Below are 17,208 nucleotides of genomic sequence, written 5' to 3'. Positions count from 1 at the left end.
TAATCGCGATTTCTACCCAGGGCACACGCAGGTAAGGTAACTTTCAAATTAAACCTTGTAAAATACTGCTCGGATATCGTAATGCTTTATGTGTCACTTGTAGTTGATAAAATTTAATCACCGCCACCAACACGGGTCAACATTGAATGATTGGTGTTAATCAAATATAACAGAAGAACCACCAAAACCCTCTCAAGGGTAACTCGGAAGGACAATAAATGAAGGCCTAGCCAACGGCGTCCGCATCCCAATAACTATTCTCTTTAAAAATCACCTCCCAGTCCAACATATACCCAATGTCCTTCCAATTAGATTCCCCTTACGAACGTAAACCTTTACGAACGTCTGCAAACTCTTTATGAAATACGATGCCGTAAAAACCGAAGAGTGAAAAAAAAAACAAAGAAAAGGTAAGCATTTAAAATGAGTTGTGCCTCAGGTAAATGCATCATATGTCACGCCAGCGTATAAACTAGCGATAAGGAAGATTAAGCTACAGACTATTTGTCCCCAACGAGGAATCTATATTTCTATGGAGCCCACGAAACTTAAAACATCCTATAAAACAAAGCTTAGCAAATAAGTTTCAAGTTAGTTTTCTTGACATTTTCTAGAATTGCTGGCTTCGCTCCCTGGTTCGACCCAGTGTCAAACATTGCGTTCCATCGCTCCCGTAACGTAACATACTTGAACCAGAAAAACTGGGCAGATTCTCTGAGATGTTTGGTGCTAATGGAATCCATTCATCAAGGATAACATTATGTTACTTAAACGGCTTATGAACTTAACTTGTAGTAAACTTGCCGCAGGCTAGAATAAAATACAATGAGCGATCGACAGAAACAAATTTTCCTTTTTATATACATATAACGCATAACTTCATTTACATGTCACAGCGTGTGTCACAGCTTGTAGCTTACGTTTGGAAAGTAGTCACTGTGATTCTGTAGGCTTACTTGTGGAGAAGTAGTGCCATGCACTTGAAAGAGAGGTTTCAAAAAATTTCCGCCAGTGCTATTGCTAATGAGAGGATTACTTGGCGTCTTGGTGCAGGTTAAACTGATATGGGAGGCTGTAACAAGCGGAAATTTAAACGGGGAAGACTCGTGTGAACGAAAGATAAAAGGCAAAAGATACAGAAACATGGTAAAGAGCTAATCAGAATAACAAAACCCAGGGTTGCGAAAGGTACAGAGCCAGGTTTCAGAGCCAAGATGTATATAATAGCGAATAAAATTGATGAGTTAGGTTGAGAAATTGATCTGGATCTATGATGAGAAGGCATTCTCAAAATCATGCCTTACGAATAGGCAATGCTGGGCACTAAACATTCCTGGTGACAAAACATTCAGAATAGATAAAGTGTGAGAGAAAGAATGGAGATAGTATTTTCTAAATATGACCTTTCAGCACTCGAATTGCAGGATGTCACAGGGTGATAAGAGAGAAGTTGGGTTTATTTTTTCTATTCATTCATAGGATGTGAGTGTCGCTGCCTAGACCTGCATTTATTGGTCATCACTAATTGCCCTTGAGAAGATGGTGGTGAGCTGCCTTCTTGAACCACTGTAGTCCATGTGGTGTAGGTATACCCACAGTGCTATTAGGAAGGGAGTTCCAGGATTTTGACCCAGCGACAGTGAAGGAACGGCGATATATTTCCAAGTTAGGATGATGATTGGCTTGGAGGGGATCTTCCTGGTGGTGGTGTTTCCATGTATTTGCTGCCCTTGTTCTTCTAGATGGTAGTGCTCGTGGGTTTGGAAGGAGCTGTCGAAGGACCATCCATGAATTCCTGCAGTGCATCTTATAGATGGTACAAATTTCTGCCACTGTGCGTTGGTGGTGAAGGAAGCAATCGTTTGTGGATGGTGTGCCTATCAAGTGGGCTGCATGGCGTCAAGCTTCTTGAGTGTTGTTGAAGCTGGCACTTATCGAGGCAAGTGGAGAGTATTCCTGCACACTCCTGACCTGTGCTTTGTATATGGTTAACAGGTTTTGGGGAGCCAGGAGGTGAGTTCATCGCCAGAGGGTTCCTAGTCTCTGGCCTGCTCTTGTAGCTACAATACTTATATGGCTAGTCCAGTTCAGTTACTGCTTAATGGTAACGTCCAGGATATTGGAGGGTTCAGCGATGGTAATGCCATTGAATGTCAAGGGGTGATGGTTAGATTCTCTCTTGTCAGAGATTGTCATTGCCTGGCATTTGTGTGACGCAAATGTTACTTGCCACTTGTCAGCACAAGCCTGGATATTGTCCAGGTCTTCCTACATTTGGACATGGACTGCTGCAGGAACCACGAATGGTGCTGAACTTTGTGCAATTATCAGCAAACATCCCACCTCCCTGACCATATTATGGAAGGAAGGTCTTTGATGAAGCAGCTGAAGATGGTTAGGCCAAGGACACTACTCTAAGTAACTCCTTCTGTGATGAAACTGAGATGATTGACCTATAACCACAACCATATTCCTTTGTGTGAGCTATGATTCCAAGCAGCGGAGAGCATTCCCCTGATTCCCATTGAATCCAGTTTTGCTAGGGCTCCTTGATAGCACACTCGGTCAAATGAGGCATTGATATCAAGGGCAGTAACCTCACCTCACCTCGGGAGTTCAGCTCCTCTGTCCATGTTTTAACCAAGGCTGTAATGAGGTCAGGAGCTGAGTGGTGCTAGCAGAACCAAAATTGAGCATCAGTGAGCAGGTTATTGCTAAGCAAATGCCGCTTGATAGCATTGATGATAACCCCTTCCATCACCTTAATGATCAACGAGAGTATACTGATGGGATGGTAATTGGCCCGGGTTGGATTTGACCTGCTTTTTTTTTTGGATGTAACATACCTGGGCAATTTTACACATTGCCAGGTCGATGCCAGTGTTGTAGCTGTAGTGGAGTAGCTTGGCTAGGGGCATGGCAGGTTCTGGAGCATAAGTCATACTATTGCTGGAATATTGTCAGAGCCCATAGCCTTTGCAGTATCCACTGCCTTCAGTTGCTCCTTTCAGGAACATTTTGGAGTCAATAGAATTCGTTGAGGATTGGCATCTGTGATGCTGGGAACCTCTGGAGGACGCTGAGATAGGTCATCCACTCGACATTGCTGGCTGAAGATGGTTGAAAATGTTTCAGCTTTATGTTTTGCTCTTTAGCTCTCAAGAATAGTCGTGTGGATTCGAAACGTGAACTCTGTTCCTCTTTCCACAGATGCTGTCAGACCTGCTGAGTTTTCCCAGCATTTTCTGTTTTTATGTATCTTTTGTTCTGATGAACTGGGCTCGCCCATCATTGAGGTTAGGGCTATTTGTGGAGCCTTTTCCTCCAGTGAGTGGTTTAATTGTCCACCGTCATTCACGACTGAATGTGATTGAACTGCAGAGCTTAGATATGATCGTTGGTTGTGCAATTGCTTATCTCTGTCTATCGCTTGCTGCTTCTACTGTGTGGCATGCAAGTAGCCCTGTATTGTAGCTTCACCAGGTTCACACCTCATTTTTAGGTATGCCTGGTGCTGCTCCTGGCATGCCTTCCTGCACTCTTCATTGATTCAGAGTTGACCCTTTGGCTTGGTGGCAAGGTAGAATGGGGATGGCATGCCAGGCCATGAGGTTACAGGGCGTAGTTGAATACAATTCTGCTGCTGCTGATGGTGCAAAGTGCCTCATGATTTCCCAGTCTTGAGTTGCTAGGTCTGTACGAAATCCATCCCTCTTAGCTCGGTGGTAGTGCCACACAACTTGATAGAGGGCATCCTCAATGTGAAGACAGGACTTTGTCCCCACAAGGACTGTGTGGTGGTCACTCCTACTGACACTGTCATGGGCAGATGTATCTGCAGCAGGCAGGTTGATGAGGATGAGGTCAAATATATTTTTTACTTCTTGTTGGTTCCCTCACCACCTGCCACTGACACAGTTAGCAGCATGGTCTGTAGTGGTGCTACCGAGCCACTCTTGGTTATGGGCATTGACGCACCCTTGCCACCCTCAGTACTTCCTCCAAATGGTGCTCAACATTGAGATGTACTGATTCATCAGCTGAGGGGGACAGTCCATGGTGATCAGCTGAAGGTTTCTTTGCCCATGTTTGACCTGATGCCATGTGACTTCATGGGGCCCGGAGCCAATGTTGAGAACTCCCAGGGCAACTCCCTACCGACTGTATACCACCTCTCTCATGAATGGTAATGGTGATTGTTCGGTGCAATATCTGTAAGGTATGATTCAGTGAGTATGACTATATCAGGCTGTCGCTTTGTCCATTCTGTGAGGCAGCTCTCTTAATTTTGGCATAAGTTCCCAGATGTTAGTAAGGAGGGCTTTGCATGGTCGACAGGGCTGAGTCGCCATTTTCATTGCCTAGGTCGATGCCAAGTGGACATTCCTTATTGACATTTCATACAACTCATGGGCTTACTAGGCCACTTCAGAGAACATTGAAGAGTCTGTCACATTGTTGCGGGTCTCGAGTCACATGTGGGCTAGAGCAGATAAGGAGGGCAGATTTTTTTTTTCCCTCTAAAGGACATTAATGAACCGGGGTTTTTTTTGTTGCGACCATGGGCCTGGTTCCATGGCCGTCATTCCACGTTTAATTCCAGGTATTTTATTAAATTCAAATTGCATCACCTGCCGTGGTGTGATTCGAATACAGGTTCACGGGGCATTACCCTGGGTATCTGGATTAATAGTCTAGTGACAATACCACTACACCACCATCAGACAGGAAGGGTTAGGTAGTTATTCAGCTATTATATTATTAAAGCCTGATGATAAGTAGAACATACCAATCTTGTTTCTGAGCTTTAGCCAAATAGATTCAGCCTCTTTAGTCTTCATTCTCTTATCCTAATGTCTAATGTTTTATTTGCATCTTTATTGAGATGGGACACTTACGCAAGGTATAGGAATTAGAAAAGTTAAGCAGAAATAATGGGGCAATAATATTGGTTTTAATTATCTAAGATAATGCAAGAGGCAAAGGAGTGGATGTTAACCCATTGCCTTCAGGCTGATTGCTAGATTAACATATTTCAGAACAAATAAGGACATATACTGGTTCAACTTCTGGATAAGAAATTGGGCTAAAGTGGTAAAATAAGGCTAACCACATATCTATGAAAGTAAATAAGGAAGAAATGGATAAATCAGTTCAGTCAGGGTGACAATGGTAAGAGAGAACTTCTTAAAGTCACAATATGGGATGTATTTATTGTTCGCTTGAGAAAACATGGTTTGTTTTGCATAGAAGTTACAGCCCAGAAGAAGACCATTCAGCTCCAATGGTCTGTGTTGGTGCCAATGTTCCGCACAAACCTCACATTCTTCATTTGACCCTATCAGTGTACCCTTATAACAATTTCTCCCTCGTGTACTCAGCTAATTGTCCTTTTAAATGTATTTATGCCATTTCCCAAAAATGGTACACCCTTTTTCTTTGATTGGGTGTGAGCATCGCTAGCAAAGCCAGCATTCGTTGCCCATCCTTAATTGTCCCTTGAAATGAACATTTCAGAGGACAGTTAAGATTCAACCATATTCCTGTGAGTCTGGAGTCATATATAGGCCAGGCCAGTGCAAAGAAGACAAATTTCCTCTCGCAAAGGACATTAGTGAACCAAATAATTTTTTGCAACAATCGAGAATAGTTTTAAAATCGCCATTATTGACGAGCATTATATTCCAGGTTTTATTAACTGAGTTCAAATTCCAGCAGCTCCCATGGTGGGATTTGAAGCATGCTCCCACAACATTATCCTGGACCCCTGGATTACTAATTTAGTGACACTGGCACTATGCCAACATTTTCCGCTAATTTGCATATTCCTACTATAATCTAGGTAAACCAAGTTTCTCCCTGAGTTACTTATGATATTTATTAGTGAAATATGTTTATTTACAAACTCTTTTTCTGACAGTTACCAAGAATTTATAGACATACCTGATAAATTTGATATTTAGAACAAAGAATGGAGTGCTTTGATAAATGTAAGGGATCGTATGTATCTGAATAAAATATTTTCAAAATTCAATTCATAATGAGATGAATTATTTTCATTTTACATCTTTTTTTTCCATACATCTACTGCTATCTCAAAGGACTTCTCTGTGCACTTGGCATCGTTGTTAAATGTAATATTCCGTTTCTCTCTGATTTAACAATATAGCTCTTATTTTACCCTATGTCTACTCACCCACCCTAACCGAAAATACAATTTTCTATCAGCACCATTCATTTAGTATTTCCACGTAACCATGCAATCACTTGCATTAGGACAATAGAGCACTTCAAGTTTCAGTTTGCTGAATCCTAGCTTGACAAATATGTTGAACAGAAAATGCACATTTCGCGAATGATACCTTTCATGACATGATGCTTCAACAGAATTATCCCTCCCTATTCCTTCTATATTATTTCAAACTGACACTTCTATTTTCACTTAAATGTGATCTACTGAACTGACACTTCTATTTTCACTTAAATGTGATCTGCTGATAGATAACGTTCAATTCAAAATAAACAACCAAGCAATGTCAAATTGCTTCCGACTGGGTGATGGGTGTTAATGACTGTTCAACCCGATCCCGATTCGTCACTTCCAGTTGAAGTGCTCATGGAATTATGGATCGTGCAAATGTGTGACGCGCCTCACCTTGGGTTTCCTTCACGGTAGAATAGGGCTCCTTTCCATTGTGCTCAATTAATAAAGAACCATTTTTGGCATTAATCATCGATGCCGGTGAACCATGTAACTTCAAAACTGTGAAATCGTTCATGGATGATTTTGAAGTCGGACAGACGTCATAGTGAAAGACCGCTTCCCTTTCGTACACATCTGTATAATTGACTGGAATTTGAAGGTTCGCACTGGCCTTTTGAACTCCTTGCAGCGAATCCCTTCGCACAGAGCAGGACAGTGTGCCGGAGGAACAACATCCGTGTGCACCCTTCATTTTCATGGCGAGTATTACAATCGCCACAAGAGAAACGAACGAGATTGTTGCGAAAGAAATGATCAAATAAATTCTTACATCATGCGTCCACGATTTAGAGTTCCCCAGCACAGCGACATTAGATGCAGTTTCTACGTCAGTGTCCAACACCGACAAGTTAACACTGACTGTTGATGAAAGTGAAGGTTTTCCGTTGTCCCTGACCAGAATCACGAGTTTCTGTTTGAGTGAATCCTTTACGCCAATGCGGCGGGTAGTCCAGATTTCTCCTGTTTCAGAAACCACAGTAAACAAACTATCATCAGTCGGCTGACCAAGTTGATAAAATAGATGGGCGTTCTGTCCAGAATCGGCGTCAGTGGCTGTCACTTTAATCACCAAATAACCCGGAGCGGCAGATCTGGGCATGGTCTCCTCTGCTGCTGAGCCTTCATTTGTCATGGGCGATAGGATTACAGGGACATTATCGTTCTGATCCACAATGATCACATTTACAGTTACGTTGCTGCTGAGCGAAGGGGATCCAGCATCCTTTACTTGCACAGAGATCTGAAAATCGTGGACCTGTTCGTAATCGAAAGAGCGCTGCGCAAACATCACACCGCTGTCTGAATCAACCGAGACAAATGTGGACACAGGCACGCCATGAACGAGACTATCCAGGATGATATACGCCAGTCGGCCATTTTGATTGATATCCGGATCAACCGCTGACAGAAATCCAATAGAAGCGCCAACAGCGTTATTTTCCGTCACATACGTAGTAAAAACAGGCTGCGTAAAGCGTGGTGCGTTGTCATTTGTATCCGAAACTTGCACTGGAATGGTCTTGTTAGTCGAAAGCGGGGGTTTGCCTGTATCCATACATGTAATGGTGATGTTGTGCTCAGACACCTTTTCGCGATCTATGATACCATCAGTGACCACTGTGTAATACTTAGGAAAAGAACTATCAAGCTTGAAGGGGACATTGTTGGAGACATGACAATAAACAGCCTGTCTTTCTTTGGAATCTCGGTCTGTTATTTTTAAAATAGCGACTAATGTCCCCAAAGGGGAGCCCTCTGGAATCGGACCATGCACAGAGGTTAGCATTATTCCGGGAGCATTATCATTAACATCAGTAACTTTTATTAAGACTTTGCAGTACGCGGGCACCCCTGCACTGCCTCTGTCCTTTGCTTGTACCGTCAACTCATAATTGTCCACTGCTTCGAAATCAACCATTTCATTTATTCTGATCTCTCCGTTTTCGGAATTAATGCTAAACAGTGCGCGCACTTTATCAGCAGTGTTATCGCTGAATGAATACATCACTTCACCATTTCGTCCTTCGTCCAAATCTGTAGCATTAATTTTCGCTATTAAAGAACCTTTCAGTACGTTTTCTGCAATAACAATTTGGTACACTTTCTTATCGAAAACGGGTAAATTGTCATTTGCATCAACTACGATTATCATAATCTGGGTGGTTCCAGATTTGTTCGGAGAGCCTCCATCAATTGCCGTCAGAGTTAACCGATGAGTCGCTTGCAGCTCTCTATCTAGGGGGTTTTGCAGGACTAACTCAGGGGTAATAGTTTGTTCGCTATTTAATTGTAGATCTAAAACAAAGTACGGGTTTTGGCTGAGTCCATAGGTGCGTACACTGTTGCTTGCGGAGTCAGGGTCGTGCGCGCTCTGAAGTGGAAAGCGCGCTCCGGGTGAAGCCATTTCTGATATTTCAAAGCGGTTCTCGCCTCTCTGGAATGCGGGTGGATTGTCATTTATGTCGAGAATCTCAACATCAATATGGTATAATTTAAAAGGGTTTTCAATCACAGCTTCCAAAGTCAATACACAAGCCAAGGTCTGTTCACAAAGCTCCTCTCTGTCAATTTTCTCATTTACGAACATAACTCCGGTTTTAAGACTAACGTCCAAATATTTCTTTTGTTTTTCAGATACAAGCCGAAATTTGCGAGTGGAGAGCTTTCCTACATCGAGTCCCAGGTCTTTAGCAATATTTCCAACAAAGGCACCATTCTGCAATTCTTCGGGAATTGAGTAGCGAACGTCCCCGTAAACTGAATCTAAAATATGGGCAAATATCTAATAAAGAATTTGCCGTTGAAATGGCCGAAACTTTAAACATGCCATTCGTAGACAAAGCCCACAACAAATATTGCTGCCAAATACACCAATAAATTGCATTGCAGTCAATACACTCTGGGTTATATACAGTACCGTATCAAGAGCTTATTTGTTCACTACCTTCAAACATCCAGCTGATTTGGGAAGAAACGATTGAATAATTTGCGCGGAGCTGCTTTAGATTCTAAGCTGCTCTCTGAAATGCAAATGGTGAAGGACGAAACACAATATGTTCCGTTCATTCTCGGTTATTGCGTAGTGTTTCGTGTGGTGGGGTGGTGCTGGATCTCCAGCCATATTTCTTCACCTTATTGGTGGACAGCGACACAAAGAGTATCGACCAATAATAACACCAACCCTTCTTAAAGCAGTGTTGTACCTAATTTTTGTGTTGTGCAACCTTAATTGCAATTGCATTTTGAAATTATTGTTTTTAGGTTATTAATGAATCGTACTAAATGTTGCATATTAAGCGATATTGACTGCACCCGGCTGTACATCATTCCGGTTTTATCAAAGTAACCAAGTTATTTTTTTAAAAAATTGTATCATGGTGCTAATTTTACCAGTAATCTTTGGGGTTGGGGGGGTGGGGGGGTGTGTGTGGGGGGGGGGGGGGGGGGGGGCGCGGAAATAAACACACTGTTCCTGAACTAGTTCTGGCAAGGTGTAATATTTAATTCCTATTTTGACTTCAAGCTATGCTGGTTTATTTATAAATGCAAATACTCCTTTTAAACCTCACATTCTAAAACTTCATCCATGTTACTTACTTAACATTTTGAAATGTTTGAACCTAGCTTATCTTCTGATACATCAAAGTCTTCAGAACAGCTGATTTTAATTCAATGAAGTCCCACACACACACACACACAAACACACAGAGACTCATAGACACAGATCCACCATTACTCTACAATAAATTCCAATAACATGATGAAAATTATTATATCTTCCTGACACTGCCAAAGTGGAAAATTTCACATTATCCTGGAGTATACATAATGTGCCAAATTTTTGCCCACTCACTTAACCGATCTATATTCCTTTGCAAATTCCTTATGCCCTCTTTAAAACTTTTTTCTCCAGCCTATCTTTGTGTCATCAGCAGATTTAGCAACCGTATATTCAGCCCCTTCATCCAAATAATTGTTATAGATTTTAAATAATGTTTTGATCCCAGCTTAGGTTACCCCTGAACAAACCTAATCCCAGAGTGGTACGTGGAGAGTAGCTACTGAACAGAGAAATGGGTTCAGCTGGTGAACTTTTAACAAAAGAATAAAACATTTATTCAACAAGAAAAGATGAATGATATTCCAATACTCCTTCACCCACAACTATACCTTTGCAGTTGTGTACAGGTTTGTAAGAATAACACAATTTACAAAAGCCATCTTATACACTAATGTACACAGCACGTACGCAGACCATGTAAATCTATGGCACCCTGTGGTCAGACACACTACACTCTGAACTCAAGCGACAGATGCCACCTCAACCAGATGCTATGCATCTCTCCTAAACACCCGTCAGATGCTTGTCAACCGTGAGCCAACCAGCCTCTCTGAATTCCATCCTTCACCCTAGGGTTTACAATCTCCACTGTCCAAGAATTCACTTTGGAATCTTCTCCCAAATCAACATTTTCTCACAGATGCCTTGCTCAAGGGTTGACTTCCAGGGTTTCAAACTCAAGCAATGTTCCTCTACTCTGTGTCACCACATATAGTCAAGCTTTCTCCCATGCACCCTGTCTCTCTGACTCAGCTGTCAACAGCACACCACTGCTTCCCATGCCCATAGCAAAGAGTTACAGACCTTCAGTTGTCTCTTTGGACCTTCTTGCCTCTTGCAAGCTGCTCTCACTTTAAATCTGCGTTCTGCAGCTTTTGAATCTTTAAAGCTGGAGCTTGAGGACTTTATCTCTGCCTCCCCCCCCCACCCCCCCCCCCCCCCCACCCCCAACCCCTCCACAACCCCGCACTCTTAACTTACCTTAACAGCACCTTTTCCAGGTTCCTGTCCTTCCTTTGGCTGGAAGGTCTTCTTTGGACTTTCCCTTCTTTGACTCCCCTGGATTTTTGGTTTTTTTTCTTGAGTTTGGGACTGGCTATCTGTCCCCTTTGCTCCAGTCTCTCCTGGAAGCAACTTTCAGAACCAACTGCACTCAAACAGCTTCTAGAAAAACTTTTGTTTCTCTTCTTCTGTGTGTGTCTGTGGGAGAGAGCTGCCTCTCTGGGTCCCTGTTACTAAGCAACATTCCAATCCTTCTACACTTGTATATTTACCTTTACTTTATAGGAGTTGTAATACTCCTCATTAGAAATGCAAGCACACTTTTAAAGTTAAACTAAGACTTCATTTGACCTTTCTTAACACAGAGATACAGGAATATAAATCAAACTTTAACTTTAACGCTAAAACGCATTCCTAACACCCACAAACACAAATATAACTTACTTAAACCATCTCTATTTCCTAACAATAGCTGAGGTCCCAGCACTAACCCCTGAGGCATTCCACTAGTCACAGCTTTTCAATCCGAAAATGACTAATTTATCCTCACTCCCAGCTTCCAGTTAGTTAACCAATCCTTTATCCACACCATGAGCTCTTAGTCTGCGCAGTAACCTTTGATGTGGTACCTTACTAAACGCCCTTTAGAAATCCAAGTACGCCACCTGCACGGATTCCCCTTTATCAAATTTGCTTGTCACTTCCTCAAAGAACCCTAATGAATTAGTCAAACATGATTTCCCTTTTATAAAACTGTTCGCCGTCGGTTTGTAAGTTTGTCGTTTTAAAGCGGTGTTCATGTTTTGCTGAACTGCTAATTGCAGACACTGCTAGCTCCACCATTGACTTAACGCGCGGCCTGGCGTGGGAGTCACACCTCTGCCCCAAGCTCTGAAATTTCTGCACCAAACCCATCCAACTCCAGTTTACTTTCTTCCTTTTTATGTTCCTTAAACTGTAATATTTTGGTCAAGCGTTTGGCCATCTGCCCTTTGATTGCCATTTGTGGCTTGGTGTCAAATTTTGCTTTGTAACGGTCATGTGAAGTGCTAACGAATGTTTTATTATGTTAAAAGGGCTACATAAATACAAGTTGCTGTTTCTGAGGATTTCAAAACTGAAGCAGATGAATGCATGGTTGATAATTGTGGAGTGATGAAAATTGCTAATGTGCAGGAGGCCCGAATGCGAGGAATGCAGAGGCGTCGGATAGTTGCACTACTCCCACAGGTTATGTGGAAGGGGCGGGGTGGTGGGACTAGGGCACGGAGAGATTTGAAAAGAAAGCCCTGGCTTCCACGGTCATCAACTAAGTGACATTGATTGCTACTAGGCTTGAAATAAGATGCACGCAAAGATTGAGCCCTCTCTGTGGAATGGACTTCCCCTTTCCCGACGTCAGTTTGAATCTGACATCAAGTCAATGAGACCTGGGCGCCCATAAAGAGTGATGTCATCAAGCAGGCTAAGCCGTGAAGGCTCGAAACGTTAACTGATTTCTTCTCCACCGATGCTGCCAGACCTGCTGAGATTTTCCAGGTAATTCTGTTTTTGTTTTGGCTAAGCAACCAATCGTATTGAACAATTATCATTGACAGCAAGATAGGAAGTAAAATGCGGGCAGTCTTCTCGAACTGAAACTTTCCGGAGCAGAGGAATAGCAGTAAGGAGGCGCAGTCGTAGTGGCAAAGTTACCGGACAAGTAATCCACAGCCCCAAGCTAATACTCTGGGGACACGGGCAGCTGGTGGAATTTAAATTCAATTAATAAATCTGGAGTTAAAAGCTAGTCTTGGTTATAGTGATCAAGGAACCAATGCCAATTGTCCTAAAACTCCATCTGGCTCACTGTCCTTTGGGGGAGGAAATCTGCCGTCCTTAACTGGTCTGGTCTACATGTGACTCTAGACGCACAGCAATGTGGTTGACCCTGAAATGATCTAGCAAGCCACTCAGTTATATTAAACCGCTACAAAGTCTGAAAGGAGAATGAAGTCAGAGGGATCACCCGACATAACCTAGGCACACGAAACGACAATGGCTCTGTCAACCATGCAAGCTAAACACCTAGGGCCTGTGCCAAAATTGGAAGACCTGTCTCACGGAATAGCCAACCAACAGCCATGCTCACAGCGTCATACCTTACAGATAATGGCCGGAATTTTATGGCCCCGTGACAGTGGTGATGGGGTCATTAACTGCGGTGAGCCATTCTAAACTCCATTCACTTCGGCGAGAACATAAAATGCCGCTGCTATAAAATTTAACCAATTCCCCAAACACCACCACCACCGGAAGTGACAGCACAGTGGTATACAGTGGGGGGAAGTTGCCCTGGGAGTTCTCAACATCGATTCTGGACCCCATGAAGTCTCACAGCATCAGGTCAAACATGAGCAAGGAAACCTCTGGCTGGTTACCATCTACCACCCACACTCAGCAGGTGAATCAGTACTCCCCATGTTGAGCACCACTTGGAGGAAGTACTGTGGGTGGCAAGGGATCAGAATGCATTCTGAGTGCGTGACTTCAATTTCCATCACCAAGAATGACTTGGTAGCACCGTTACTGACTAAGCTGGTTAAGTCTTACAGTACGTAACTGCTAGACTGTGCCTGCAGCAGGTGGCAAAGGAAGCAACAAGGGGGAAACACCTACTTGACCTCGCCCTCACAATCTACCTTTCACAAATATATCTGCTCATGATGTTATCACAGATACCGGTCTTCAGGAAATTCGATTTGCTCCATGTGATATCTAGAAATGGCCAAGGGCACTGGTTACTGCAAAGATTATGGGCCCTAACAACATTCTGGCACAAAAAGGACAACTCCAACCTCACCATTATTGCACCATCAGTCTATTCTTCATATTCAGCAAAGTTGAGGAAGGTGTCTTAGACAATGCTATCAAGCAGCAATAATTTGCCCATTATCACTAAGTTTGGGTTCCACCAGGGATACTTAGCTCCTGGTATCATTACAGTTTTGGTCCAAACATGGACAAAAGAGCTGAACTCAAGAGGTAAGGTGAGAGTCACTGCCCTTGACATCAAGGCAGTATTTCAATTAATTAGAGGGAAAACTCTCCACTGCTTGGAGTCATATCTTGCAAAAGGAAGATGATTATGATTGGTGAAATTCAATCATATCAGTCCCAGGGTATCGCTGCAGGAGTTCCACAAGGTAGTGTTCTAGGGCCAACCACCTTCGGCCGCTTCATCAATGACCTTCTCTCCATCAGAAGGTCAGAGGTGGGGACGTTTGCTGATGATTGCATAATGTTCAGCACTATTCGTGACTGTTCAGATACTGAAGCAGTCTGTGTCCATATGCAGCAAGACCTGGACAACATTCAGGCTGGGCTGACAAGTGGCAAGTAACATTAGGACCACACAAGTACCAGGCAATGGCTATCTCCAAGAGAGAATACAACCTCCCCCCTTTGACATTAAATGACATTGCAATCACTGAAACCCCACGATCAATATCCTGGAGGTTACCATTGGCCAGAAACTGAACGAACAGGACTAGCCATATAAATACTGTGGCTACGAGCTGGTCAGAAGTTGGGAATTCTGCAGAGAGTAGCTCATCTCCTGACTCCCCAAAGGCTGTCCACCATTTACAAGGCACAAGTCAGGAGTTTGATGGAGCTCCAACAACACTCAAGAAACTCAACATTTTTGGGGACAAAGCTGCCCGCATGTTTGGCACCCCATCCACCATGTTCAACATTCACTCCCTCCACCACCAATGCACAGTGTCAGCAATGTACTGTGTACCATCTACAAGATGTACTGCGCCAACTCACCCAGGCTCCTTCGGCAGCACCTTCCAAATCTGGAAAGACAAGGGCCTTAGGTGCATGGGAACACAACCACCTGCAACTTCACTTCCAAGAAACGTTCACCCTAACTCTGAGCTATATCGTTTTTTCTTCAGTGTCTCTGGGTTAAAATCCTGGAAGTGCCTCCCTAACAGCACTTTGTTGTAGCTACAAACGTTTTTTTTCTATTCATTAATGGAATGTGGGCTTCGCTGGCTGGGCCAGCATTTATTGCCCATCCCTAGTTGCCATTGAGAAGGTGGTGGTGAGCTGCCTTCTTGAACCACTGAACCATGTGGTGTAGGTACACCCACACTGCTGTTAGGGAGGGAGTTCCAGGGTTTTGACCCAGTGACAGCGAAGAAACGGTGATATATTTCCAAGTTAGGATGGTGAGTGACTTGGAGGGGAACTCGAGTGGTGCTGCTCCCGTCTAACTGCTGCCCTTGTTCTCCTAGATGGTAGTGGGTTTTTGAACGTGCTGCTGAAGGAGTCTTGGTGATTTCCTGCAGTGCATCTTGTAGATGGTACACACTGCTGTTACTGTGCGCTGGTGGTGGAGGGGGTGGGGTGGGGGGTGGTGAACGTTTGTAGGTGTGGTGCCAATCAAGTGGGCTGCTTTGTCTTGGGCAGTGTCAAGCTTCTTGAGTGTTGTGGAAGCTGCACTCATCAAGACATGTGGGGAGTATTCTATCACACTCCTGACTTGCGCCTTGTAGATGGGGGACATGCTTTGGGGATTCAGGAGATGAGTTGTTCTTTGCACTATTCCTAGCCTCTGACCTGCTCTCGTCGCCACAGCATTCATTTGGCAAATCCAGTTCAGTTTCTGGTCAATGGGAACCACCACCACCCACCCCCCCACCCCCACCCTCCCCCCCCACCCCGCCCCCCCGCCCCCCAGGATGTTTATAGTGTGGGATTCAGTGACGGTAATGCTATTAAACGTCAAGGGGCAATGGTTAGATTCTCTCTTGCTGACGATAGTCATTGCCTGACACTTGTGTGGCGCAATTGTTACTTGCCACTTGTCAGCCCAAGTCTGGATATTGTCCAGGTCTTGCTGCATTTGGACATGGACTGCTTCAGTATCTGAGGAGTTGCGAATGGTGCTGAACATTGTGCAATCATCAGAGAACATCCCTACAAGGACTGCAGTAGTTTTAGAAACGCTTAAGGTTTCTGAATGACAATTAGGGATGGGCAACAAATGGTGGCCAAGCCATCGACACCCACACCCTGTGAAACCATAAAAACTATTCTTTTTGGAAACACGTGGAGGACAGTGAAAACCGAAATGATTTGCTGATTTAAATTCAAAGTGCGAGGTAAGACATGGTAGTGATTAATCACATGTGGCTGAAAGAAGGTCGGGATTGGGAACTTAATTAACCAGGGTAAATGGTGTGCGGCAAAGATATGGAAAGCCGTAAAGGGGCGAAGTTGCCTTTCATGATTGAAGATGAAATAATGTCGGTGATGAGGGAGCATAAAACCAGGCATAAGCAAGTAGTAGAGATTGCATAGCCAGGATTTTGTCAACAGCAGCTCATTCCTGACATGGCAAAACAAACTTTGGGCCACTTTTGTTTTCTCTCTTTCTGCCCTTATTCTAAGTGTCAATGGCATACATGCAAAACACATTTAATTTGATGGCTGGGAAAGATTTTCATTGGGGAAATGACCTCCAGCTGATAAAACTGTATCTATGGACAGTCTATTAAAGAATCTCCTGGTCAAAAGGCGAGTCTCTGCATCACAGCTAAAACTATCCTGCCAACTACATTGCCATTAACATAAGACTTGAAAGCACAACTTTGGTACGGGTGTTTGTCAAAATTAAGTTTCACGGGTAAATATTTCACATTGCTTTGGTTTCACTTTATTCATCATTGTTATTTGTTGAGATTAGCTTAGTCAAAGAGCTAAATGCGCTGACATGTCTCACAAAGGAGTTAGTGATTTCATGTTGTGGAAGAAACAATGTTGTGTTTTTGCATTCGCTCTTTGCTAAATGTTCATATTAGTATGCAGTAATGCAGTCACTACTATGTGGGACATGGCTGAACTTGTAAACTCAGCTGGCCCTCCCTTCTATGCATTGCAAAGGAAATTGTTGGAGAATACTCTCAGCAGAGATAATTGAAATTTTGTAGGCGAACTCAAAGAGGAGTCTGCCAGCCAACACTTTGAGATGAACCCACATTCGGACAGTACTGGATCTACCTTTAGGCTCCTTATTTTCTTACCTTGACTGACTGTCCCCTCCACC

General features: G+C 43.4%; 1 protein-coding gene across 1 annotated transcript in view; it reads right to left on the bottom strand.

Annotated features, from left to right (window-relative positions):
• The window catches only part of LOC144685372 (uncharacterized), a 100,347-nt gene that overhangs the window by 58,884 nt on the left and 24,255 nt on the right, over positions 1 to 17,208 (bottom strand). Inside the window, exon 2 of the mRNA XM_078549773.1 lies at positions 6,656 to 9,047. Coding sequence (XP_078405899.1) covers positions 6,656 to 9,047 — 2,392 coding nt within the window. The remainder of the gene's footprint in view (positions 1 to 6,655; positions 9,048 to 17,208) is intronic.

Source organism: Cetorhinus maximus, chromosome 10 (genome assembly GCF_964194155.1).
Source record: "Cetorhinus maximus chromosome 10, sCetMax3.hap1.1, whole genome shotgun sequence".
NCBI lineage: Eukaryota > Metazoa > Chordata > Chondrichthyes > Lamniformes > Cetorhinidae > Cetorhinus > Cetorhinus maximus.
Note: the sequence above shows the minus strand (reverse complement) of the source record. Positions and strands in the feature narration are given on the sequence as shown.